General features: G+C 46.7%; 2 protein-coding genes across 9 annotated transcripts in view; one reads left to right on the top strand and one right to left on the bottom strand.

Annotated features, from left to right (window-relative positions):
* Positions 1–5,642: 5,642 nt before the first annotated feature.
* Positions 5,643–24,779, bottom strand: LOC140917509 (DNA-directed RNA polymerases I and III subunit RPAC2). Its single transcript, XM_073360554.1, has 6 exons — positions 24,752–24,779; positions 22,579–22,685; positions 9,542–9,639; positions 8,610–8,686; positions 7,395–7,477; positions 5,643–5,837 (listed from the first exon to the last, which is right to left on the bottom strand). The coding sequence occupies exons 1-6, from the start codon at positions 24,762–24,764 to the stop codon at positions 5,790–5,792; spliced, it is 426 nt and encodes a 141-aa protein (XP_073216655.1). The 5' UTR covers positions 24,765–24,779; the 3' UTR covers positions 5,643–5,789.
* The window catches only part of VAMP7 (vesicle associated membrane protein 7), an 83,875-nt gene continuing 81,782 nt past the window's right edge, over positions 24,188–26,280 (top strand). For 3 of the 8 annotated variants that reach the window (XM_073360545.2, XM_073360548.2, XM_073360544.2), the window contains exon 1: positions 24,188–24,302. The gene's annotated coding sequence lies outside the window, so the exon portion shown is untranslated. The remainder of the gene's footprint in view (positions 24,303–26,280) is intronic. The other 5 variants (XM_073360550.1, XM_073360549.2, XM_073360546.2 and 2 more) reach the window with 2 other exon arrangements.

Genomic DNA, 26,280 nt, shown 5'->3' with positions numbered 1-26,280 from the left:
TAATGATGATGAGGTTGTAGATAGCTCACTGCAAGCAAGCAGAGAAACCGGTTTTTCTGACAGCCAGGAACTGTTTTTCATGCTGGACCTGGAGCCAGTTCCCCCCGAACCCACCCATGGCTGCCTCCCGGACCCGCCAGGTGGAGAAGGGACCTCTGGTGAGTGTACCTTTTTAAATATTATATATGGTTTAAAAGCAAGCGTGTTTAATTATTAGTTTGCCCTGGCATTCATGGCTCTCCTGGATATACTCCCAAAGCCTTTGCAAAAGGCTTCTGGGGAGGGCAGCCTTATTCCATCCACTATGGTAGGACACTTTACCACTCCAGGCCAGTAGCACGTACTCGGGAATCATTGTAGAACAAAGCATTGCAGTGTATGTTTGCTGGCATTCAAACAACATCCATTCTTTATCTCTCTGTGTTATCCTCAGAAGACTGTATCATTCATAGTCACCTGGTTGAAATAGGGTGCTTTTCTTAAGGGGACACTCAGAGGTGCCCGTTCCTGCTGGGCTGTTTGCCTGTGGTTGAACAGAAATGTTCCCCGCTGTTAGCCACGGGGAGGGGAGAGGAGAAAGGGGGGAAGGGCTAGCCACGCATTGGGGGGAGGCAAAATGCGACCTTGTAACAAACAGACAATGTCAGAGTGCAGGAAAGCACAAAATGAATGTGAGGAAAGGTGGTGGGCTGAAGAGAGGGCTGAAGCTGAAAGATGGTGGCAGCGTGATGAGAGGAGGCAGGATTCGATGCTGAGGCTGCTGGAGGATCAAACCAATATGCTCCAGCATATGCTTGAGCTGCAGGAAAGGCAGCAGGAGCACAGACTGCCGCTACAGCCCCTGTGTAACCAACCGCCCTCCTCCCGAAGTTCCATAGCCTCCTCACCCAGATACCCAAGAACGCGGTGGGGGGGCCTCCGGCCACCCAGCCACTCAAACCCAGACGATTGCCCAAGCAAGAGAAGGCTGGCATTCAATAATTTTTAAAGTTTTAAACTTTTAAAGTGATGTGTGGCCTTGTCCTTCCCTCCTCCACCACCCCTCCTGGTGCTTCTCTCCTCCACCACCCCTCCTGGGCTACCTTGGCAGTTATCCCCCTATTTGTGTGATGAATGTATAAAGAATGCATGAATATGAAGCAACAATGACTTTATTGCCTCTGCAAGTGGTGATCGAAGGGAGGAGGGGAGGGTGGTTAGCTTACAGGGAAGGAGAGTGAACCAAGGGGCGGGGGGTTCATCAAGGAGAAACAAACAGAACTTTCACACCGTAGCCTGTCCAGTCATGAAACTGGTTTTCAAAGCTTCTCTGATGTGCACCGCGCCCTCCTGTGCTCTTCTAACAGCCCTGGTGTCTGGCTGTGCGTAACCAGCAGCCAGGTGATTTGCCTCAACCTCACACCCCGCCATAAATATCTCCCCCTTACTCTCACAGATATTGTGGAGTGCACAGCAAGCAGTAATAACAGTGGGAATATTGGTTTTGCTGAGGTCTAACCGAGTCAGTAAACTGCGCCAGCGCACTTTTAAACGTGCAAATGCACATTCTACCACCATTCTGCACTTGCTCAGCCTGTAGTTGAACAGCTCCTGACTAATGTCCAGGCTGCCTGTGTATGGCTTCATGATCCATGGCATTAAGGGGTAGGCTGGGTCCCCAAGGATAACATTTCAACATCCCCAAAGGTTATTTTCTGGTCTGGGAAGAAAGTCCCTTCCTGCAGCTTTTGAAACAGACCAGAGTTCCTGAAGATGCAGCGTCATGTACCTTTCCCGGCCATCCCACGCTGATGTTGGTGAAGCGTCCCTTGTGATCCACCAGTGCTTGCAGCACTATTGAAAAGTACCCCTTGCGGTTTAGGTACTTGCCGGCTTGGTGCTCCGGTGCCAAGATAGGGATATGGGTTCCGTCTATGGCCCCACCACAGTTAGGGAATCCCATTGCAGCAAAGCCATCCACTATGACCTGCACATTTCCCAGTGTCACTACCCTTGATAGCAGCAGTTCAATGATTGCGCAGGCTACTTGCATCACAGCCGCCCCCACAGTAGATTTGCCCACTCCAAATTGATTCCCGACTGACCGGTAGCTGTCTGGCGTTGCAAGCTTCCACAGGGCTATTGCCACTCGCTTGTGAACTGTGAGTGCTGCTCTCATCTTGGTATTCTTGCGCCTCAGGGCAGGGGAAAGCAAGTCACAAAGTTCCATGAAAGTGCACTTACGCATGCGAAAGTTTCGCAACCACTGCGAGTCGTCCCAGACCTGCAACACTATGCGGTCCCACCACTCTGTGCTTGTTTCCCGAGCCCAGAATCGGCGTTCCACTGCATGAACCTGCCCCATTAGCACCATGATGCCCACATTATCAGGGCCCGTGCTTTGAGAGAAGTCTGTGTCCATGTCCTCATCACTCACGTCACCGCGCTGACGCCGCCTACTCACCCGGTATCGCTTTGCCAGGTTTGGGGGGAGGGATAACTCAGTGGTTTGAGCATTGGCCTGCTAAACCCAGGGTTGTGAGTTCAATCCTTGAGGGGGCCATTTAGGGATCTGGGGCAAAAATTGGGGACTGGTCCTGCTTTGAGCAGGGGGTTGGACTAGATGACCTCCTGAGGTCCCTTCCAACTTTGATATTCTATGGTGCTGCATATACTGCTGAATAATGCGTGTGGTGTTTAATGTGCTCCTAATTGCCAAAGTGATCTGAGCGGGCTCCATGCTTGCCGTGGTATGGTGCCTGCACAGAAAAAAGGCGCAGAACGATTGTCTGCTGTTGCCCTGACGGAGGGAGGGGCGACTGACGACATGGTTTACAGGGTTGGCTTACGGGGAATTAAAATCAACAAAGGGGGTGGCTTCGTGAGAAACTGAATGGCCCCCTCAAGGATAGAACTCAGAACTGGGTTTAGCAGGCCGTTGATTTCACAGAGGGAGGGAGGGAAGGAGGGAGGGAGGAGAAAATGAATACAAAACAAATCTGGTCTATTTCTTGTTTTGAGCCACTTCATCTATCTTTATACATCTTGCTGGCAGCAGATTGTGCAGTACGACACCTAGCCATCGTCAACACCTGGGTGCTCGGCAGAGGACGGTGCAGTATGACGACTAGCCATCGTCTTCTGCTAGTTGCAGATTAAAAGACAGTGTACTGCCAGTAGGACTCAATCGCCACGAGATGAAACAAGGGAAATGACCTGGCTGAGTCACTGCCCTGTTTTCCCAGGCGCCCGGTTAAAAGAGCACCCAGGACGACGTCGATGACGGCTACCAGTCATACTGCACTGTCTGCTGCCAAAAGGCAATTAACTGCTGCTGTGTAGCAATGCAGTACCACATCTGCCAGCACCCAGGAGACATACGGTGACGGTTAGCTGAGTGGGCTCCATGCTTGCCGTGGTATGGCGTCTGCACAGGTAACTCAAGAAAAAAGGCACAAAACGATTGTCTGCCCTTGCTTTCACGGAGGGAGGGAGGGAGGGAGGGAATGGGGGCCTGACGATATGTACCCAGAACCACCCGCGACAATGTTTTAGCCCCATTGGGCACTGGGATTTCTACCCAGAATTCAAATGGGTGGCGGAGACTGCAGGAACTGTGGGATAGCCACCCACAGTGCAACGTTCTAGAAGTCGATGGTTGCCTCGGTACTGTGGACACACTCCGCCGACTACATGCACTTAGAGCATTTGTGTGGGGACACACACAATCAACTGTATAAAACCACTTTCTACAAAACCGACTTGTATAAATTCGACCTAATTTCGTAGCGTAGACATACCCTGAGAAGATCTGTTCTATGCTGAATTCCAGAGAACTAATAAACCTTCTGTTTTACGTTGTTGGCTGAGGGTCACTGCTGACTGTGTGGTTCGGGTGCATGGCCCCTTTTGGGGGGCATGTAAGGTTTCTCCAGGTGTCCTATTCAGGTGGACTTACTGTGGGGAACTCACAATGTGAACAGGGCTGCTGAATGCTCCAAGGTCAGACCGAAGGAGGCTTGCCCTAGTGAGTGTGTGGCCTGAGGCGTTGTTGCACTACAAGAGAGTCCTGTATAAAATTTGTTCAGAGCTGTCCCAGAGTACTGAGCCTGCAAATCCATGACAGACGGGCAGGGGGACAACCCCATGCTCTGGTTGTCCCTAAACCTCTGCCTGCCAGAAGCTAGGAGTAGATGACAGGGGAGGGATCACTGGATAATTGCCCTGTTCTCTTCATTCCCTCCTTCATTCCCTGGCAGTGGCCTCTGTCAGAAGACAGGATAGTGGGCTAGATGGACCATTAGTCTGACCCAGTACAGCCGTGCACGTTATGTTCTTATCTGGCTCTTATCATTGGTAGATCTCAAAGCACTTTCCTAAGGACGTCAGCATTATCACCCCCATTTTACAGTTAGGTAAACTGAGGCACAGAGCAGGGAAGTAACTTGGCCAAGGTCACCCAGCAGGCAAGTGGCAGGATAAAACCCAGGTCTGCTGAGTCACACTCCAGTGTGCTCTCCCCTAGGCCATACTGCCTTTAGGGGCAAAGGATGTTAACTCTCATGGGGGATGAGACAGAGACTGGAAGGCAGGCTCTTGGAGGGTAAAAGAAGGATCAGACTCTTCTGTTTTAAAATACACGGAGCTTGATTCTTCTCACCTTTACCATAGGTGAAAATGAGGATTTCAAACAGTGTAAAGGAGATTGGAGTCAGGCAGACAGACTGGTAAATGGTTCAGTCTCCATATGGATCCTGTTACTGATTTGGGATCCAAACTGAATTGATTTATTGTAAAGGCATCATATCTGTTCTCCTTGTACATTATATGTAATTTATGCTGCTCAGGATAAGCCATGCCCTAAGTGAAGCCTAATGATACGTTCTCTGTTGTTGTAGCGAATGAGCAGAGTGCCCGTTTGATAATTAAACAAATGTGATCATGATAAACCCACAACCACTGGTGGTGGATTTTCCTTGTGCACCAAGAGCTCAATCCAGGGAATCGGACACAAAACCCCCTTTGCTTTCTGAACTGCTGCTTTTTAAAAAACACGCACATGCTCACAAGCATGGCACAAACAGACACAAGGAGCGTGGGAACTGCACCTTCACTGGACAGATGAAATCTTAATGCTGTTATTACTCTGGTCTTTGCAGCTACCCTTCCAACACCACGAAATCATATTCAGTTTCTCCCAAGGAGTGGATAAAGGGTTAGGTGGAAGTCATCAAGGCACCCCAAAAATGGAAGAAGTGTGGAAATGTAAGAAGTTTAGAGAAAAGGGATGAAAGCTGAAAAATTATCATCTTCTATACTTTCTGCAGTATGCATCCGATGAAGTGAGCTGTAGCTCACGAAAGCTTATGCTCAAATAAATTGGTTAGTCTCTAAGGTGCCACAAGTACTCCTTTTCTTTTTGCGAATACAGACTAACATGGCTGTTACTCTGAAACCCATCAGATTTCAAACCCTGCAGGTGGTTGGGGGTGCTTTGATCTGGGGGATTTGTGCAGACTCAGATCTTGAAGTGAATTTGAGGCTGTGGAGATTTCTAAGGGTGAGAATGAAAGTGTGGTGGGGACTGCCGACCTGAGAAAATTTCGGGAAACCCCTTTCTTTTTCTGGATCCGTGGCAGGTCTGAATGGAGCGAAATGCAAGCTGGACTGAACCTTATAGTGTTTATTAGAGAAATTACACAGTCTACTTCAGATTCGTCATAAAAAAAATAAAACCGCTTTCAACAGGGGCATTAAACATAAACGAACAATATATACATGTCCATTCCGTACTCCAGCAGCTGCAGGGGCTAGTCCATTTCCTCCTCTCTTTGGGCCCTGTATTCCTTTATGCTTGCCTGCAAATGAGATCAAATGACCAATGTCAATGCTGTATGTTTGATGAATTAAAATACAGCCACACCCTTGTCCACGCCTGAGGAGCTTTGAGAGGCTCTCTGGTTCTGAACTTACTGTCCTGGGCAGAATAAAACATGAAAAGGGCAACATTTTAATGTGGCTGAGGCTCCTCCTTGAAAAGACCGAAGGGTGGGGAGGGTAACTGATGAGCTTTAGGCAGTGATGAGCTGCCAAAAGCTGAAGAACCAGTTCCTTCAGTCGCTCTGGGTGTTCGGCAGCACTTCGATGGCAGGGCCTTCAGTCACTCCGGGTCTTTGGCGGCACTGAAGGACAGGCCGCCGAAGTGCCACCGAAGATCCGGGGGAGTAAAAATTAAAAAGGGATTCTCAGGGGAGCCTCCCCAGCCGAGAGCTCAGGTGGGCCGGACAGGATGGTCCCGCAGGCTGGATGTGGCCCGCAGGCCGGAGTTTGCCCACCCCTTTAACAACCGGTTCTAAACCAGCTTCAAAATTTAACAACTGGTTCGTGCAAACCGGTGCGAACCGGCTCCAGCTCACCACTGGCTTTAGGTGCTCTGAGAAATGGTTGCGTTTTATTTCTGATCATAACCTTGGATCACTGTAAGGGAGGTGAGGCAGCGCCCCCAGGAGTAGCCCCCAGATCAGCCTGCCTAGAGACACAGATGCTTTACAGATTACAGCAGCATGTTTGAAAGAGAACAAATTCAGAGCCCATTTTTGCCCCCATTGAGGTCCCTGCCACTGCATCGGGCCATTCCTTCAAAGAGCACAGGTCCATATTCGTTAGGGTTGGGGGGAGCAGATTATTGATCCCAAATTTATTCTGCAGCATCCAGGTTCCATATGCACCACTCACACCCAAGCCACCCTTCACACTGGCATTCTTACGCCCCTGCCACACCAAATTGTCTCTATGATGCACTAGCTGCTCTCTACCACAAGCAGGATTACTGAGCCTCAGTTGGCTTTCCAAATCCTATCCCCCTGGTATGGTAGAAAAAACATCTCTTCCAAGATGACGGTGAAACCCCTTGGATATGGAATGCAGATTTGTGCATTCTCTGCTCTTTACTCTACACTGCAGTAAAATGTAACAAACAGGGTGAAATAGCAATATTTTGCATTTACCTTGTATAGCAACTTTCATCTGAGGCTCCCAAAGCACTCTACAAACACTGCTTGCTTCTCAGAACCCCCCTTTCAGAGGCAGGTGAAGTGTCACTTTAGAGATGGGGAAACCGAGTCACACAGAGGAGAAGTGACTTCCCCAAGGTCACACAGCGATTCAGTGTCAAAGCTGGTCAGAGAGCCCAAGTCTGCTGACTCCCAGTTCCACTTCTCTAACTACTACAACTGTCTGCATCCAAATATGTGCAGATCTTGCAAGAGGAGTGAGGAGGGGATCAGTTAGATAACGGCTGCAGCCATGGACATGTTAGTACCTCTGTCAGTCAATCAGTGCAGCCAGCTATTTCTCTCCTTTGCCGACCACAGAGAGGATCCCAGAGTCATTTTACCATGAAGCAGTGACCTCACCTCAAACTTGCTGAGCACGTGCTGGCAGACATCCACCAGTTCTGTCAGTCCTCTCCGGAATGGCTCAATGGCCAGGAGCCCCCCTTCAGAAAAGGAGAAGCATTCGCATAAAGTGTGGCTGGCTCCACACTTCCCCTCCCCTCCCCCTTCCCCTCCTAGCCCAGCTCAGTAGTGACCAACCATCATACACCTCTTTGGCGGCTCCTGTGATAAGGTGAGGATCTTAGGCCAGCGTTCACATCATGCTCCCTCCCACTCTCATCAGCAGTCTGAGAAGAGCATACAAGGGCCATGGAGGCTTGAACTGGTGTCTCAGAGACCCAAGTCCAGGCTGAAGCCCTTTGGCAGGGGACAGCGTAGGGGAAGGTTGCCCTGCAGTTTGTGCTGTGGACAGACTTAAGGCTCCACTCTCTGGGGCCAGCAATCCAGCACTTTGCAGCACTGCTAAATTCTTCAAAAAATTAAAAAGCCATCTAGCACAACTTGGCCATTTCCAGTGGCTCTGCTCTTCTATGCAACCAACACTCAAGGCCACAGGAGAGGGGACCTGTGAGCTGGGAACCAAGTTAGAGGCTTGGGCTGGGTTTTTCAAACTATTCAGAGCGTCAGATGCTGTGGGACAATTGTGAGATAGGTATGGAAATGGAGCAGATCTTTGGCCTTGCTCTTGCAACGGCAGATGCAGTCCCAGGCAAGTCCTGCAGGCTGCCCTTTGGTGTGGGCATCAGGATAGGATCGGGGGAATGCGGAGTACAGCATCCAGAGGGCACCCTGCTGCATAGAGCACTTGCGGTGCTATTCACCCCAGGAATTAGCAATATCTGGCCATCGAGTTGTATAACAGACTGGATCTGTTGTTTAGTGTATAATGTAACAAGCTTTGGGTGAAGATCTAACGCAAAGGGGGCATCCGGGAGCTAACCAGGGGGTGATGCCTGGTGGGATGCCCAGTGCTGAGTGAGGCTTTGGGACCACAACTCCCCAAGCTTGCTGATTACTACAGAGGCCACGTCTGGGCTCTGCACTGGGGGATGACAGAGACCAGCTCTATCACTGCTACTCAAGATGCACTGATCATGGATGGTGATAGCAACTGCCCAGTAGAATGGTGGAACGAAGGACATGCAGAGGGAGGGAGGGGGCTGGCTGATCCATGGTTTCAGGGCCTGTCATGGCAAGGGACAGCTGTCCAAGGAAGCCCAGCTGCATTCCTACCTCTGGTCTGGATCCGGAAGTTGATTTTGCTTTCAGATGGGTGTGTGATGCTGTAACCACAAAACTCCACTTCAGAGCTACAAGGAGAGACAGAAGCAGGAAGCACAAATGGGCTCTCAAAATCAGCAGCAAGCCAACTGCAGACACTCTCATGTGTAGGGAACCTCTGAAGCAAGCAGACCTGCACTGCGTGATGGTCCCACATGTTTCAAAAGCAATCACTTCCCATCACCCACAGCTCCCTGAGACAGACATGCAGAGGGGAAGGTGTACTTCTGCGGGGTGGGCTGGATCCTGAAGTGGATGGGGTACGGAGCAAGATAAACATCCCCTGCCTCTTCTATGTTGTGGATGGATTTCACGGCTGCCCAGACCCAAACCTGGGACCAGTCGAGTGGTTGCCCTGGCTTTAGCAGTTGAAAGGAAGCACGGCCTAAAGGTTACAGCACTGGTTTGCTGATGGTGATTTATCATGAGCAGCTTACAAGACTATCACAATTTGTCCTTTAAAATTATCAAATGAAAACCCCCCTCCATGAATACTTCTAGAGCTGGAACTCATGACAAGAAGTTCCTCATAAATATTCACTACTGGATAGTTTGGATAGGGTCATGTAGGTCATGAGATACTATTCTTTTGACTGCATAAGCATACGAATCAGGCTCCCAGTGCGGATATTTGTGTTTGCAAGTTCAAAATGAGATTCTCTAATTCTCACTTGAACACTGACTGTTTCCACTCCCAGGCCTGACAGTAAACTTGTTCCCAAAGGGGCAGATATGCAGTCAAAGTGCATTTGTTTAAAGAACCCAAGTAGGGAGATTTGTAATATTCACCCAGCTTCAGGAGTGCCAGAGGTGCTAGATCAGAAGTCAAGGGACAAGAAACATAGCCCTAAGGTGGTACCAGTTATAACAGGGACTCAACTTACTTTTTCATGATCATGTAACGGAGGGAGTTGCCGAGTGTGTGGTCCTCATCATGTAACACAAATGTGACACAGTTTCCATCTGTCCCATCTGCCTGGACCTGCCAGACACAGGAAAGCAAGAGGAGCACAAAAATTATATCTCCAGATGATTTAAGCTCCTCCTGAAGTAACTAAGGCCAGGCCTATACTAGAAAAATGACTCAGTTCTGATGACTGGTGTCAGCAACAGACTCACCCACCCATGGTCTGACTGTAAGCATAGACCTGGACAACTAGGTTCATCATTGTTCATCTATGTTCATCACTGTGTTAGAAAACAGTGGTTGAGACTTGCCAAGAGCTTGTTTTTGGAGAAATGCCACAGCTGGAGTATGGGCCCACCACATAAATCTGGAGGGAAAAAAATATAAAGCCAGAGCCTTCCTCTTAGAACCCAGGGATTTCTCGGCTGCCAGATAGACGAAGGCTAGATATACTGCATGATAGAAAAGTTAGGAATTATTATTATATATACAGTCAAAGGATTAGTATTATCCTAGGTTCTGATCCTTCCATTTCTTGCACACCCAAAGGTCGCAGCCTTCCAACGGAATTTTGGGAGCATGAGTACAAGATTCCACCCTCAACGACCTTTAATACCAAGCCATTCTCGGATCTCTTTCACCGGGAGTCACATTCCAGACTCAACAATAACTATCTGAGTCTGTGGAAACTGGCACCTTGAGTGTAACAAGACTGTGCTTTTTTTCACTCAAGAGAGGGGGGAAATAGTCCCAGCATCTATTGCTGCTGGACGAGTTGTAGGGATACCAGCTGGGATCCATTGTGGGGAGAAAAAGGAGAATATCTAGGAATAATGGGTGAAATAAAAAGCAATAAGCAGTGAGGTGAGATGACAGGAAAAGCTTCCTAAAGGAAAAAGTTTGTTGAAAGGAGTCAGGCCAAGTCTACACTTACAAGCGTACAGCGGCACAGCTGCACCAATACCATTGTGCCACTGTCAGAGAGCTCGTGTAGCCACGTTATGCCGATGGGAGAGACCTCTCTCATCAACAACAAGCAGCAGAAGCTATGGTGGTGGGAGAGCTGGCGGCCACTTCTGGGACCACACTGAGCCAGGGTAGTCAGGGAGCCTGCCTTAGCCCCAGGCCCTGCTTGCGCCACTGACTAGACTTTTAACTTTTACAACAGGCTACATAAAAAGCACTAGCAAAGTCAGTACAAACTGAAATTTCATACAGACAATGACTTGTTTATACTGCTCTATACACTATACACTGAAATGTAAGTACAATATTTATATTCCAATTGATACTTTTATAATTATATGGTAGAAATGAGAAAGTAAGCAATTTTTCAGTAACAGTGTGCTGTGACACTTTTGTATTTTTATGTCTAATTTTGTAAGCAAGCAGTTTTTAAGTCATCACCTTGGTTTTCTCTGCATTGATTTCCATGCCATATTTTGCAGAGGTTTCATCCAATTGTTTCACAAGGTTGGCAAGTTCATCTTCACTGCCTGCCAGGCCATCAATGTCGTCAGCGAACCAAGATTTGAGATTGTTCGCCCCTCAATGCTGACTGTGCATATGTGATCTTCTAGGGTATCAGTCATTATAAGCTCCAAGTAGATGTTGAACAGTGTGGGTGAAAGAAGGCAGCCTTGGTGCAAAACCACTCTCCTATTGTGCCATTGACGAGAACTGCACGGCTGGCCTTGGCATACAGTTGTTTAATGGTAAGAATAAGCTTGCGACCAACATTGTACTTCTTCATAGTTGCCCAGAGAGCTTCGTGCCGTACTCTGTCAAATGCCTTCTTGAAGTCAACAAAGACATGGTAGATGTCCTGCTGGTGTTGTAAGTACTTCTCACATAGAACATGAAGGTTGAAAATCGGTTCTGTGGTACTTGTTCCAGCACAAAAGCCAGCCTGTTCTTCAGCAATGATATTCTCCGCTTGTGGCTTCAATCTGTTCAATATGACTTTCAACAACACTTTGCTGGGATGGCTAACTAAGCTTATGGTCCAGTAATTTTGACACAATTGCAGGTTGCCTTTCTTTGGCAGAGTGATGATTAGTGACTGTGTCCATGTGAAGGGCCACTCACCGGTCTGCCGGATCTTGCTGCAGATCTATTGACAACATCCCAGCCGAAATTATGAAATTCGGAGGAGCACATCTATTACTATTTGTCCTCCGAATTTCATCAATTTGGCTGGGATGTTGTCAATACCTGTAGCCTTTCTGTTCTTGAGTGATTTCACAGCTGTCTCCACTTCTTCACTTAGAATTGGAAAGTCATCCTCCTCTGTTGAATCTGGGCTGTCTAAGCTGATGACAAAAAACGTGATGGGATCAGCTCACCTATCACTGTCAGTGGACTAGAGCTGGAGACAGTGAAATAGTTCAAGTATTTGGGGGCAATCATCACTGATGAAGGATCCAAGGCAGAAATTCGGGCAAGAACTACACAAACCACAGCAGCAGTGGCAAAGCTAAAGCCAATTTGGAGGAATAAGAACATCTTCCTGGAATCCAAACTGAAACTGCTGCATGCATTGGTCACCTCCATTTTTCTGTATGCATGCAAGACACGGACCCTGACGGAAAATACAGGTAGTAGAGATGAGATACTTCCATAAAATCCTGGGCATCTCCTACTTCGACCACGTCACTAATGAAGAGATCTGCAACATCATCACCCAATGCGCTGAGTCATATGAAGACCTCCTGATGACCGTGAAGAAGTGCAAGCTGAAGTGGTACAGCCATGTAACAAGATCATCTGGCCTACCCAAGATCATCCTCCAAAGGACAGTACAGCAGAAGAGAGGAAGAGGTAGACAGAAGAAGAGATGGATTAACAACATAAAAGAGTGGACAGGAATGGACTTTGCAGAGACTCAAGCACTGACACACAATCATCAGGGGTGGAGACATTTGGTTCATTGCTCATCAATGATAGTGCCCCAACGACCAATGCGGTTATGGGAGTGATGATGATGAGTTTTTAAGTGAAGTGAAACTTGGGGGTACACAAGACAAATCAGACTCCTAAAAGGGGTACAGTTGTCTGGAAAGGTTGAGAGCCACTGCTCTAGGTGAAATCCTACCCTATTGAAATGAATGTGAATTTCACCAGTGACTTCAATAGGATCAAGATATCACTCCAGTAATACCACCACCTAGCTCTTACCTAGCGTTTTCATCAGCAGATCTCAAAGTGTTTTTCAAAGCAGGTCAGTATCATTATCACCATTATATATGGGGAAACCGAGGCACAGGGCAGTGACATGACTTGTCCAAGGAGTCAGAGTGAGCCAGTGGCAGAGCTGGGTCTCCCAGGTCCCCGTTCAGTGCTCTATTCACGAGGCCACACTGCCTCCGTGTCTGTCACGGAGATCAAGTCAGCACTAGGAGTTAAAAAAACAGCAGTTCCATTTTAAAATCCTGTTTGTCCAGCATTTAGATCAGCTCTTGATATCTGGTCTTAGCTGAAGGGTCTCAGGCTGGGAGAACATCTTGATAATTCTGTGGCTAAGGCATTAGATCCGGGTTCAGTGCCAAGCTTTGCTCCAGACTCCTTGTCTGACACTGGGCAAATAATTTAACCCTCTGGGCCTCAGTTCCCTGTTGGTGACATGCTGCTTTTCTCTCCCATCCCATTGTGAGCTCTTTGGGACAGGATCTCACTCTGTGCCCACGACATTGGGGCCCTGATCTTGGTTGGGCCATCTAAGCCCTTCTTCTGCCTGTCAGGCCCCACATTGGTTTCCTTCAACTTCTCAGGAAAGAGCAGGTTGAGGGGTGCGTGCAATAGGCTGATGAAGGAGGTGGTTATTTACAGGGGTGGGGTCACGAAGGGTGGTTTAAACGGGCTCATATGCCCTGAGAGAGGGGAGAGCAGGCAAGTGGGATTTTCTTCTTTAGTCTGATGCCATTTTAATGGCTACCCAAGGAGCTTGGAGCTATGGAAAGATGCTTCTGAGCCTCAATAGACACTAAAGACATCAGTAAATACTTCCTTGCAGACTAGCAAAATAACAACCAGCTCTGGGAACAAACAGGAAGGAGGTGGGTCTAATGTGTGTGGGAGGGGACTGGGAGTTAGTTCACTTGAGTTCTGTTCTCAGCAATGCCACGATCTCACTGAGTGGCATAGGGAAAGTCCCTCATTTCTTGTCTTCTTACTCCCATGGAAATTTTGCCAATGACCACTGTGGGGGAAGGACTTATTCCTTAACCTCTCTCTCTGCACCTCATTTTCCCCATGTGTAGAATTGGGGATGATATTTACCTACCCCACCAAAGGGTTGTGAGGCTTAATTTATTAAAGTGCTTTGAGATCCTAACATGAAAGGGGCTGTAGAAATACAAAGGATTATAACGTTAATATAATTATTGTGCCGCATGTAATCTACAGGGATTGCTGGGGCTTTCTGGAGCCAGTCCTTGAATTCTCTAGCAGATCTTGGTAACCCTCCTCATTCTCTGAAATCACTGTCCATGTTCTTTTAAAACTCTGAGCAAATTCCTTGCAGTGTCTGTGCCTGTGCAAAGATGAATGTAACTGCTGAGGGTGTTGCCATGTGATGAGAAGTGAATGGAATTGTGAACTTTCTGTAGCATTTGAGGAACTGGCTGTGGGCAGAAGGTGAAGAGATGAGGGCTTTGTATAGCTCTGGCTACACATTCAACCTTGAGACCTCACTCCAGTTCTGAGAGAAGAAATGGCTGGGACTGACTGGTCAAATCTGACTATGCAGAAGCTATACTTAGCCCAGGGAGAGGTCAGAAGCTCAGCAGCATTCTGATGGCTGGCAGATTATTTAGATGCTCTGCTGGTTTGGGAGGGAATCCCAATCCCAAACCTGTCCTGTTGGAGCTTTTAGTAATTGGTGTATTGGCAGGAGTCTGACAGACTATATCAGGAGGATTCTGGATCCACTGCTGCGTCATGTCTCTAGGGGCCTGATCCTGCACAGTGTGGCACACCCTCAAGGGTCAATATGTCACAGGATCAGGCCCCCTATGCCCAAATACATGCACATGTGGATTTGTATGTTTATCAATAAGGCTACAATTTAGTCATGGGTATTTTTAATAAAATTCATGGACAGGTCACGGGCAAAAAACAAAAATTCACAGCCTGTGACCTGTACATGACTTGTACTATAAATACCTCTGACTAAATCTTAGTTGGGGGGCCCCCTGGAAGAGTCCTGCTCTGCGGGACCCCTGGGGGTGCTGCTGCAGGCCCCAAGAGACCGTTACTCTGGGGGTGCCCCCAGGGACCACCCCCAGACTGCTGCCAGAGGCCACTGAGCTGTGGCTGCTCCTGCTGCCCTGGGACCACTGCTCAGGAGGTCCCTGGGGCCAGCTGCACCAGCTGCTGCTCGGGCAGTCCCTGGGGCCAGCCACCCGGGGCTGCCCGAGCAGCGGCCATTGCGGCTGGCCCCAGGGCAACTCCAGCAGCGACCAGTGCAGCTGGCTGCAAGGCCACCCAAGCGGCTAGCTGCAGAGCCACTCCAGCGGCTAGCTGCAGAGCCACTCCAGCGGCGGCCAGTGTGGCTATCCCCTGGGCCACCTGGCACCCGTGGTTAGCCATATTGACCACTGCAGAATCACAGAGTTCACGGAAAAGAGGGCTGTGTGGCCTAGTGCAGTGCATCACAGGAGACGCACAGGGCAGACTTCTTAAAGGAGATTGAGAAGGCAACAAACCACACAGCAGACTACAGTGCATTTAGCTTTTCCATCTGTCTAGTGCACTCTGAGAATCCGGTGCACTGATCTGATGGATGACAGCCTATGCAACCACAGAGAACATGCTGTGCCAGACCAGTCTGGTTCCCGGAGACTTGATTTTTCCCTCCTATTTCGCACAGAGATCTCTTTGATACATTTCCGGATCTCCATAGGGATGGAAGGTTTGCCATAGATGATCAGACCACTGGTCCTCCAGCAGTGGCTGTTATCTGATGCTTCAGAGAAGGCAAACAGCATCCCTCCAGTAAAACACCACTTGTGTCATGCTGTATACATAGGGAGGGTTCTGACATGGTCCTGCAGTAATCAGTTTGTGCCCAGAGGCATGAAATTGGATGTCTCTATGTATTTCCAATGTGCCCATCACTGTGGTATGTAGGTGTCAAATTATCCATCCCATTTGAAAATTGTTCTCCATTATCTGACCTGAAAGCCCGATCCCCTTCCTGGTGTAGGGAATTCCACCTGGTGTGCAGCAATATTTTATTTTTCTACATTTACTTGCCATTCATTTCATCCGGTGGCCCCTTGTTCTCAAATTATGGAAAAACAGGAAAAAAAGAAGAACTGATCTGTTTTAATGGCAGCTTTCCTAATCGGAAATACACAATCAATCAAATTGCCTCTAGATCCCCAAAGATGTTTCTAAGTGGAGTAATTATTCCAGAAAAAAAGTTGCTTTTATTCCGGAAGAGTATCTACACAGGGGAGTTATATTGGCATGGCTATAAAAGAACAAAAAGAAAAGGAGGACTTGTGGCACCTTACAGACTACCAAATTTATTTGAGCATAGGGCTTTCGTAAGCTACAGCTCACTTCATCGGATGCATTCAGTGGATGAAGTGAGCTGTAGCTCACGAAAGCTTATGCTCAAATAAATTTGTTAGTCTCTAAGGTGCCACAAGTCCTCCTTTTCTTTTTGCGAATACAGACTAACAGGGCTGCTACTCTGAAACCTATAAAAGAACAGTTATTCTGCTAAAGCTATGCTGGTCAATTTCCCTGCATAGACAACCCCTTAGAGATGGGAAAGACCCACAAAATTATCCAGGATATCCATACCAAGGGCAGGCTGTAGATCCTGGTCCTGACAGACCATATCTCAGATATTTATTTGCCTCTTCCAGCTAAGCAATCCTAATAGCTGTAATCCCATATCATATAAAAGATCTTTCTGCTTAGAGGGGCTGTAAATTATTTAACCTTGTAAGTGGTACCCACATACTGCAGTGATGGCTACATTAGTGCTGCACATAGAGGGACTAGATTAGCTAGACAGGGTGGTGGCTAGTTTATATTTGGGACACTGGTTTTTATTCATGTTCAATGGGCAATCAGAAGGGTCAATTTATACACAAATTGTTTTGTATGCAAGTACAGGTGGTAACTGATTCGGGACCCCGGTGCAAGTCTGTCCCTAAATTCCCTGACATCTCTTATATCAAGCAACCCATTTCAGTCCCCTTTCTCTTTTACTGTGTATGGGTCTGTACACTATGGGACATTTCTAGATCAAAGTGTCTGGTTTGCTGTCTAGAGGCCTGATCCTTCTACCCTTTTCCACAATGTGTCAATGGAAGTAGTCATGGTTACTTATGAGGAGATATGCATGATTGGGCATTTTGTTGGAACAATAACTGACCATATTTACATGGTTCCTTTTTAAAACAGGCAATAAATAATAGATACTACTAACAACAATCCATTTGTTTCCCCTGTGCAGCCCCCTCCATTCTCAATAGCCCCTTCCCCATTGATTGGTTGGTTGGCTGGCAACTGGAGACTCTGGAGGAGCTGTCCAGAGAGTAATAATTTACATCGTCTTGGACTGCTGGACAAACAAGTTCCTTTCAAGCTAGTAAGTGATACAAATCCAGCTATGGTGAACTGTGGTGCCATCTAGTGCATTGGCTGAGAGAGAAAAAAAGTACAAGGAACCTGGTGAAGGAAACAAAAGACGGTGAGGTAATATCGTTTATTGGGCTGACTTCTGTTTGTGAAAGATACAAGCTTTCAAGCTAACACAGAGCTCTCCATCAGGTGAAAGCCTGAAGAAGAGCTCTGTATACGCTCAAAAGCTTGTCTCTTTCCACCAACAGAAGTTGGTCCAATAAAAGATATTACCTCACCCACTTTGTCTTGCTAATAACAGGACCAACATGGCTACAACAGCACTGAATCAACTGATGAAGGAAAGGCAGACATAAGAAAAAAGTTTGGGTTCATGGATAGAAAGGCCAGTCTGAAACTCTCACTACAGAGCTGAATAATCTTGCCAATGTGTCGGTTTAAAGGGTGGGAAATCTCTACCACAGAAAGATCTTGCAGCTAACAAAATGATTATCTGAGACTCCTTGGTCCTCATTCCAAAAAATCCCTTTGAAAAATAGGGCCAGTTTTAGAAAATATTGACCCTAGCTTCTAACCTAGCTCCATCTAACATAGCACAGACTTTGCTGTTTATATTCCCTGTGGGACAATCTCAGTGAGCTCAAAACACAGGGCAACACAATGAAATGCTTCAAGAAATTAAAGCAGCAGGCACCTTCTTGGATCTCACTCTTCCATCCATTTCTGAAAATGCCACTTTTGTCTCCTCTCAATTTCTCCCTCCCTCTGCTGTTGGCTTGGGTTTTAACTTGGTACCTGTGTCATTTAGCTCCATGAAAGATATTATACAAAATAAAGTGGTGTCACATCCTGTGGTGCTGACAAGCATTAGATAGGGCTACTGATGTTTCTCTAAAGATCAGGTGTGAAATCTGAACCCAAAAACATCCTCCACCACCTTGTGACAAACACCCTAAACAGCTATGTTCCTAGGTTCGAGAATTCTCTGTGCATACATCCCACACTCCTGCCTGGGGAGGAAGGAAGCCCGCCACAGAATTAGTACTTACTAGGGCTGTCGATTAATCGCAGCTAACGCACGCGATTAACTCAAAAAATTATTCGTGATTAAAAAAATTAATTGCGATTAATTGCAGTTTTAATTGCACTGTTAAACAAAAGAATACCAATTGAAATTTATTAAATATTTTGATTTTTGTACAATTTCATATATATTGCATTCAGTGTTATAATTGAAATCAAAGTGTGTATTTCTTATTATAAATATTTGCACTGTAAAAATGATAAACAAAAGAAATAGTATTTTTCAATTCACCTCATACAAGTACTGTAGTGCAATCGCTGTCGTGAAAATGCAACTTACAAATGTAGATTTTTTTGTTACATAACTGCACTCAAAAACAAAACAATGTAAAACTTCAGAGCCTACAAGACCACTCAGTCATACTTCTTGTTCAGCCAATCACTCAGACGAACAGATTTGTTTACATTTGCAGGAGTTAATGCTGCCCGTTTCTTGTTTACACTGTCACCAGAAAGTGAGAACAGGCATTTGCTTGACACTTTTGCAGCTGGCATTGGAAGGTATTTACGAACCAGGTACGCTAAACAGAAATCTTAAAAGAGTAACACTCTGATGCGTAAACTACAGAACCTGAACCACCAAAAAAGAAAAACAACCTTGAGCTTGTGGCATCAGACTCAGATAATGAAAATGAACATGCATTGGTCTGTACTGCTTTGGACTGTTATCGAGCAGAACCTGTCATCAGCACGGATCCATGTCTCCTGGAATGGTGGTTGAAGCATGAAGGAACATATGAATCATGAGTGCATCTGCATGTAAATACCTTGCGACGCCGGCTACAACAGTGCCATGTGAATACCCGTTCCCACTTTCAGGAGACATTGTAAACAAGAAATGGGCAGCATTATCTCCTGCAAATGTAAACTAACTTGTTCGTCTGAGCATTTGGATGAACAAGAAGTAGGACTGAGTGGACTTGCAACCTCTAACATTTTACATTTTTATTTTTGAATGCAGGCTTTTTTGTACATAATTCTACATTTGTAAGTTCAACTTTCATGATAAAGAGATTGCACTACAGTACTTGTATTAGGCAAATTGAAAAATACTTTTTCTTTTGTTTTTTTACAGTGTAAATACTTGTAATAAAAAAATATAAAGTAAGGACTGTACATTTTGTATTCTGTGTTGTAATTGAAATCAATATATTTGAAAATGTAAAAAACATCCAAAAATATTTAAATAAATGTATTCTATTATTTTTTTTAATCACATGATTAATCACGATTCATTTTTTTAAATTGCTTGACAGCCCTAGTACTTACCCCTTCTATCTATCTCAGGCACCATACGGACCTTTCACTGCAGCATCTGAGCACCTTACAGTCTTGAATATAGTTATGCTCCTAACGCCCTGGGAAGTAGGGCAGCGCTATTATCCTTATTGTACAGATGCGGAATTGTGGTCCAGAGAGACTAAGCAACTGGCCCAAGGTCACACAGGGAGTCTGTAAAAGAGCAGGGAACTGAACCTAGCTCGCCCAAGTCCTAGGCTGGTGCCCTAACCACCATCCTTCCTCAGACATCCCTTAGACTTCACAGCCCACCTGCCATGTAGATGGTCCACTGGATTCAAGCTCTGTATCTCAAGAGAGGGCAAGTGAAGGGGCAAATAATGGCTGCTTGCCATACCACTACCCACCCTCAAATAAAACCAATCCAAGGCTTCACCCAGGATACAACTTCATACTGACCATATCTCTGTTCAGCCTGACCTGGTTCCCTGCCTGCTCTGTGAAACAATGAGAGCAGCAGGGGAGCTCTGGCATCACAAATCCTGAAGAAGCCACACTGCCATGGAGCAGGGCTGTGGAGATGGCAGAAGGGAGTGACTTCTGTGCCAATGCCTGCGGTCTCCAGCAGCTCTCCTATAACCTATACGGTCATCAGGGACCCATGGATTTTTGGAGATGGGGACCTCCTGCCGCTTCTGTGAATCCCTGATAGAAAGATTTCTTGTCCGATGTGTGATTGACCCTTGCAGGAAAACACTGAGCCCATAGTAATTCACTGCTACGCAAGGGACACAATTTTGTCTGCTAAGCAAACTAATCGCCCAGCTATTCCACTGCTGGGCTAGACTGATTATAAAATAATATGCCATACGCCATGCAGCTGGGGTTTCACATACAACTTTCAGTTCGGGCACAATATCCCATTTTTAGAGAACTGTTTAATCTAATGTATTGGGTTTTGGTCAATTGAACCCTCCCTATGAAGGCCTATGCCCTTAATCCTGGTCCCAACTCCCAGTGATATCAATGCCAAAACTCCCCATTCTTTTCAGTGTCATTAGATTCCTAGATTCCAAGGCCAGAAGGGACCATTGTGATCATCTAGTCTCATCTCCAGTATAACATAGACCAGAGAACTGCACCACAATAATCCCTAGAGCAGAGCTTTCAGAAAAACATCCAATCAAAATTGTCAGTGATGAAGAATCCATCACAACCCTTGGTTGTTCCAATGGTTAATTATTCTCACTGTTAAAAATGTATGCTTTATTTCCAGTCTGAAATTGTCTATTTTTGACATCCAGCCATTATATCATGCTATACCTTTCTCTGGCCAGGTCTACACAACAAACTTACATCAGTGTAACTACGTCACTCAGGGTTGTGAAAACAGTGTGTAGACAGCACTTTGTCAACAGGAGGGCTTCTCCTGTCGACATAGTGAGCTACTGCCTCTTACAGAGGTGGCTTAACTACACTGATGGGAGAAGCTCTCCTGTCAGATAGTAGTGTCTTCACTGAAGCGCTACAGCGGCATTGGTACAGCTGTGCTGCTTCAGCATTTTAAGTGTAGACCTGCCCTTGGATAGATGGGAGAGCCCATTATTAAATAACTTTCTCTTTGTTAAGCTATATAGATCAAGCACCTTGTGTCTATCACTGTAAAGCAGGTTTTCTAATCCTTTAATCATTCACATGGCTCTTCTCTGAACTCCCTCCAATTTATCAACCTCCTTCTTGACTCCCTTGTCTCCAAAACACACTGCAAATCAAGCATAAACAACACATCTGCTTATCTTCTTTGTTACCAACAGCCAGTACTTAGAACTACATTATAGAAAGGAGGTTTGCAGCATTAATTGTAATGGAGACTCAAGCTGAATGTGGAGAGATGAAAACTCTGAATGGGATTGGCTGAAGATCAGTAACTGGTTGGTGGTGCCTCTACTGCTCTGTAGCTATGCCACATCTTATCTTCTTCTGAAGGATACACTTGCTTTCTGGCCTCAGTTGCAGGGCACATTTAAGGTCATTTTTAACAGAGCGGTGGGCTGTGGAGGTGAAAGGTCCTAGCAAAACCAGAAGTGTGGCCTTACACTTAAGGAGACTTGAGATCTTATTACTACTGAACATTTATATTGCAGTAGCACTTAGCTTTGACCAAGTTGAGATCCATGGTGCTAGATACTGTACAAATATATTGTGACTGATAATCCGGGCCCTGCTCATCAAAGGGATTTAGGCACCTAATTCCCAATGGGAAATCAATTGGAGTTAGGTGCCTAAATAGCTTTGGGGATCTGTGCCTTACAGGCGAGATAGTGATGAGACAACTAAGTAGGTGGGGGAAGGGGGGGGGACAGCGTTTCCAACTGTCTAGAATCACAAGTGTTTTTCTTAAAGCCCCAGCTTGTAGATTCACATGATTTTGTGAGAACCTATTTTCATTTTAAAAGAAAAGTCAAGTTTTCTAGTGCTCATGGCGGTAGAGAAAGCTTGAAAACATGAGCCCCAAAAGGCTCAAAACCCAGAAAGAAAATAAAAAGAACCCACATTTACTAGATTTTAAAATCGTATGATTTTGGGGAGGAGCTCGACTCATTATGTTTGAAGGGTTGAGGGTGGCAGTACTGGGGTGTGGAGGCTGGGGGGACACAAATAAAACAGCATTTTTGCACAGATCTGGGTGTGAGTCCCAGTTCTGCCCCCAGACTCCCTGAGGCAATCATCATCCACCCCAGTGCCTCCCCAGCCGCCATCTGCAGAACAGAGACAACGCGTCTTCTCTCTCTGAATCCAGGAACGTAGGTGAGCTCTCAGATATTCCAGCCACGGGAGCCAGATAAAGATCGAGGTAGGCAGAAAACAGGACCACCCATGAAAGCAGTCCCAGGCTCATTGCAGCTGAGGGATTTGGGAACAGCATACCCTGTGGCCTGAGGGCTACAAGGGGAAGCAGTAGGTCACCACATGGCTCTTCTGCCACAAGCCTGAGCCCCCCCAGCCTGCCTCCCTAGTACTCTTATCGTTCAGCCAGGGAACACAGCAGGACAGGGAGAACCAGGGAGGCCTGGCCTCCCAGACACTCACCATCTCAAGCAGCGGCTTCCTCTCCGCCCCTTCAGCCATTGCTGCCTGGAAGGAATTTCCTCCCTCCTCCGACTCTGCTAAGGGATTCTGGGAGTTGTAGTCCAACCCTAGTGAAGTGAGCAAACAAGGAAGATTTTGGTGTGCTCTGAAATCACTTTCCCGGCATTGCCAGATTGGAGTCTCTCTATATTTGTTGTGTTTCTTAAAGCCCGCAGCTCCTGGGGTCCCGTGATTGCCTGGGATTTCAGCTTTCAGTGTTTTTAAGTAAGTTTCTAGCCCTCTGTTGAAGAGAAAAGATTGGAAATGTGACCTGAGTGTTGCCTAAAGGTTCAAAACCCACTAATGTGGTAATAAAAATGAGTCAAGGCCCCTAAAATCATGAGATTGGCTTCAAAAATCAGTTGGGTTTATTTTTGTTTGCTTTCTGGTGCTGGTACATGTATGGTTCATGCTTTTGAGTTCTTCTGTGCAGCCAAGAAGGCCAGACATTTACCTTTCTTTAAAATGAAAGTTGAAATTGTCCAGAAATAATCGGATTCCATAACTAAGGTGCTCACATAGCCACCAAATATTGTGCCACACTCACAGTAAAATTGCAAGGAGTGGCAATATTGAAAACCAGAAGTCAAATAAAAAGGTCTCCAAATGTACTATTAAAAAACAAACAAAGCAAAACAAAAAACGCTTGTGATTTTTAAGTCAGTCTCATAATTTGGAGGGGCCTGGCTCAAATTTGAACACTTAGGGTTGGTGATGCTGCTCTTGTGGCATGTTAATTCCACTGAGAGGCATTCATAGTAGATGCCAAGGGCCTGTATGACATTGGCTGCCTGGGAGAGATGCAGTGAGAGCAGGATTAGGAAATGAAGATATGTGAAATATAAAGGGTGACTTATTTTTAAAGGACAATATCTCAACAAGCTATGTCCTTGGCACCTAACCATGTATCTGCATCACAGAGCATATGTCCTGAGTATGACTGATGCTGAAATATGGAGCAAACTGTGTCTGACCCTGCCCTGTGAGGAAACAGATGAGATGCTACAGGATCACGACTGGTCAACACCAAAACAACCCAAGCCTGGGTTTTGAATCTCAAACATCCTGTGAAGTCCTGTTCTGAGTGGATAGATGGTATATCTCTAAGGCTATGTCATGGGTATTTTTAGTAAAAGTAATGAACAAGTTAGGGCAATAAACAAAAAGTCATAGCCCGTGACCTGTCCATGACTTTTACTGAAAGTAAACTTTGTAACTAAATCTTAGGTGCTGGGGTGGGGGCCCTCTAGCGGACGCTGCTGCTCTGAGGGGTACTCCGAGAGTCGCTTCGAACTAGAATCTGAATGTGATTTGCGGCAGCGGGTCTGGGGAGGCCCCAGGAGGACACGGGCTGGGCAGTCTGAGCCAGCCAGGGGAAGCTGTCCCTTACCCCTCGGCTGCTCGCTGCCGCTCTGGGCTCTCGGCGGCGCCTCTCACAAAGAGCCGGGCACGCTCACCATAGAACTACAATACCCAGCAGGCAGCAGGTGTTTCCCAACGTGCAGCGCGGCTCGGGCGGAAGCGGCCCGCTCCCCGCGCTGGTGACTACATTTCCCGTGAGTCGGGAGCGTTCCCGGCGGAAGTGCACGTGCTCGCCGAACGGAGGGGAAAGCGACTGGGGCCGGCAGGTAAACAGCGCGCCGGGCTGGGGACTCCCCGCCTGGAAAGCGAGGCCGCGGGTGCAGGTGAGAGGGGGCGGGGCGGGAGTTGGGGGAAGGGGCAAGAAGAGGGGGTGGGGCAGGAGGAAGGAATCTGGGGGACAGGAGGAGGCTGCGGGGTGTGGGTCTGGGGAATGGGTTTGGGGGACAGAAGGGGGAGGGGTAGGATTGGGGGGCAGGAGGAGAAGGGGTGCGGGCAATAAAGCAGAAGAAAGGTGGAAGGGGCCCTGGGGGCAGATGGAAGTAAGGGTAGGACTGGGGGGACAGGAGGAGGCCGTTGGGGTCGGGAGTAGGACAGGAGGAGCAATAAAGCAGCAGGAGGAGGGGTTGTGGGGCTGGGCCCAAGTGGGGACTAGAGGCAGGAGGAGGGAGTGTGCGGGGACAGGTAGAAGGAGTGGGAGTTACCACCCAAGGAGAGTGCTAATGCTCAGAGGCTGAGCCAGGGGCTTTCCACCGAAAGGATGGAGAAGACTTACCATGCAGTAACATTTGTTGCTAGTTTCTGTGGAATCAAGGAGGCGTGGGGTGTCCAAGTTGGTGGCTGTTGTGTGTACACTTGTGGGGTATTGCCAGGAAGCTTCACCCAGAGAGACATTGCAGCCTTCCTGATTTGTCTCACTAACAACACCTGAAGTTGCTGACTGGAAGGACTCTAAACATCTCATTTAACTTTCCCTGTTGGTGCTGTTTGTTCTGTAGTTTGTCTTTATCTTGTTTACTTATTGCATTTCTCTTCTGCTGGGCAAGCTTGTTGGTTTCACTTTCAGATTCTGGTGTATGGGTGAATGCTACCTTTCCGAGCTTGTAAACTCCTCAAAAGGGTTTTTAACGCCAGTCCTCAAAACAGTCCTAATATTCTGCTTGTACAAATCTAAATATTTTGGCATAAACTGACAGTTGAGGGGGTGGGAAAGAAAACAAATATTACTCAATAATTACAAAAAGGAAAACTAAGTTTGCTGGGTTTTCCCCTGTTCTGGCTAGGTGCTCGCATTGAGTGATGTGTTCTAGTTTTAGCTCATAGGGGGATGCTGGAAGTGGAAACTAGAAGACTGTGGAAGTCTGCTAGCTTGTGACTTTGCATGTAGGCTTTTATGTGAACATAAGAATGGCCCTACTTGATCAGACCAAAGGTCCATCTAGCCCAGTATCCTGTCTTCCAACAGTGGCCAGTGCCAGGTGCCCCAGAGGGAATGAACAGAACAGGTAATCATCAGGTGATCCATCCCCTGTCACTCATTCCCAGCTTCTGGCAAACAGAGGCTAGGGACGCCATTGATGGACCTATCCTCCATGAATTTATCTAGTTCTTTTTTTATCCCTGTCATGGTCTTGGCCTTCACAACATCCTCTGGCAAGGAGTTCTACAGGTTGACTGTGCGTTGTAAGAAGAAATACTTCCTTTTATTTGTTTTAAACCTGCTGCCTATTAATTTCATTTGCAAAAGGAGTTGGAGAGGTAGAATGAAGGCTGACTTTGATGGGAGGCTAGTCAATGAACTTGATGGAATTTGTAAGGAAAGTTTGTTTTATTTTTGTTTTGTTTTTTCCCCTTCAGACTATGGTTGGTAAGTTCTTATCTCTCAGCAGTAATTAAACACTAAAAAGGGGACACAGAGTGAGAGAATGATCAACCTTGGATTTAGTAAAAGCAAGGTTTTACAGAACTCAAAAACAGTAGCAACGTATCAGTGACACAACAAAAATTTCAGTGGAAAATCTCTTGGCTTGTATTTAAATAGCCTGAACTATGGAAGACTGTGTCAGTGCATGGGAACCTGAGTATGAAATTGACTAGGTATGCAAAGTGCAGCAGGCCAGTTTATTTTAGTTAATCTCTGGAACTAAATGTCACTATATATAATTTAAACCAGTGGTTTGGTTGGATTCAGAATAAGGATTAGATGCTCTCATGGGTAATGAGATAATCTACAGTTACATTTGCCGGAGGGAAAAACAGAAGGGATATAAACCTTCATGTTTCAGAACATACATCAACTGTTAA

Source organism: Lepidochelys kempii, chromosome 9, assembly GCF_965140285.1.
Source record: "Lepidochelys kempii isolate rLepKem1 chromosome 9, rLepKem1.hap1, whole genome shotgun sequence".
Taxonomy (NCBI): domain Eukaryota; kingdom Metazoa; phylum Chordata; order Testudines; family Cheloniidae; genus Lepidochelys; species Lepidochelys kempii.
Note: the sequence above shows the minus strand (reverse complement) of the source record. Positions and strands in the feature narration are given on the sequence as shown.

Excerpts from the sequence above, each read along its gene's own strand:
- LOC140917509 (XM_073360554.1), bottom strand. Across the intron at positions 9,640-22,578 it reads GGAAGCCGCTGCTTGAGATG|GTCCAGGCAGATGGGACAGA; the intron begins GTGAGTGTCTGG and ends TGTGTCTGGCAG. Across the intron at positions 5,838-7,394 it reads ACGTGCTCAGCAAGTTTGAG|GCAAGCATAAAGGAATACAG; the intron begins GTGAGGTCACTG and ends TCTCATTTGCAG.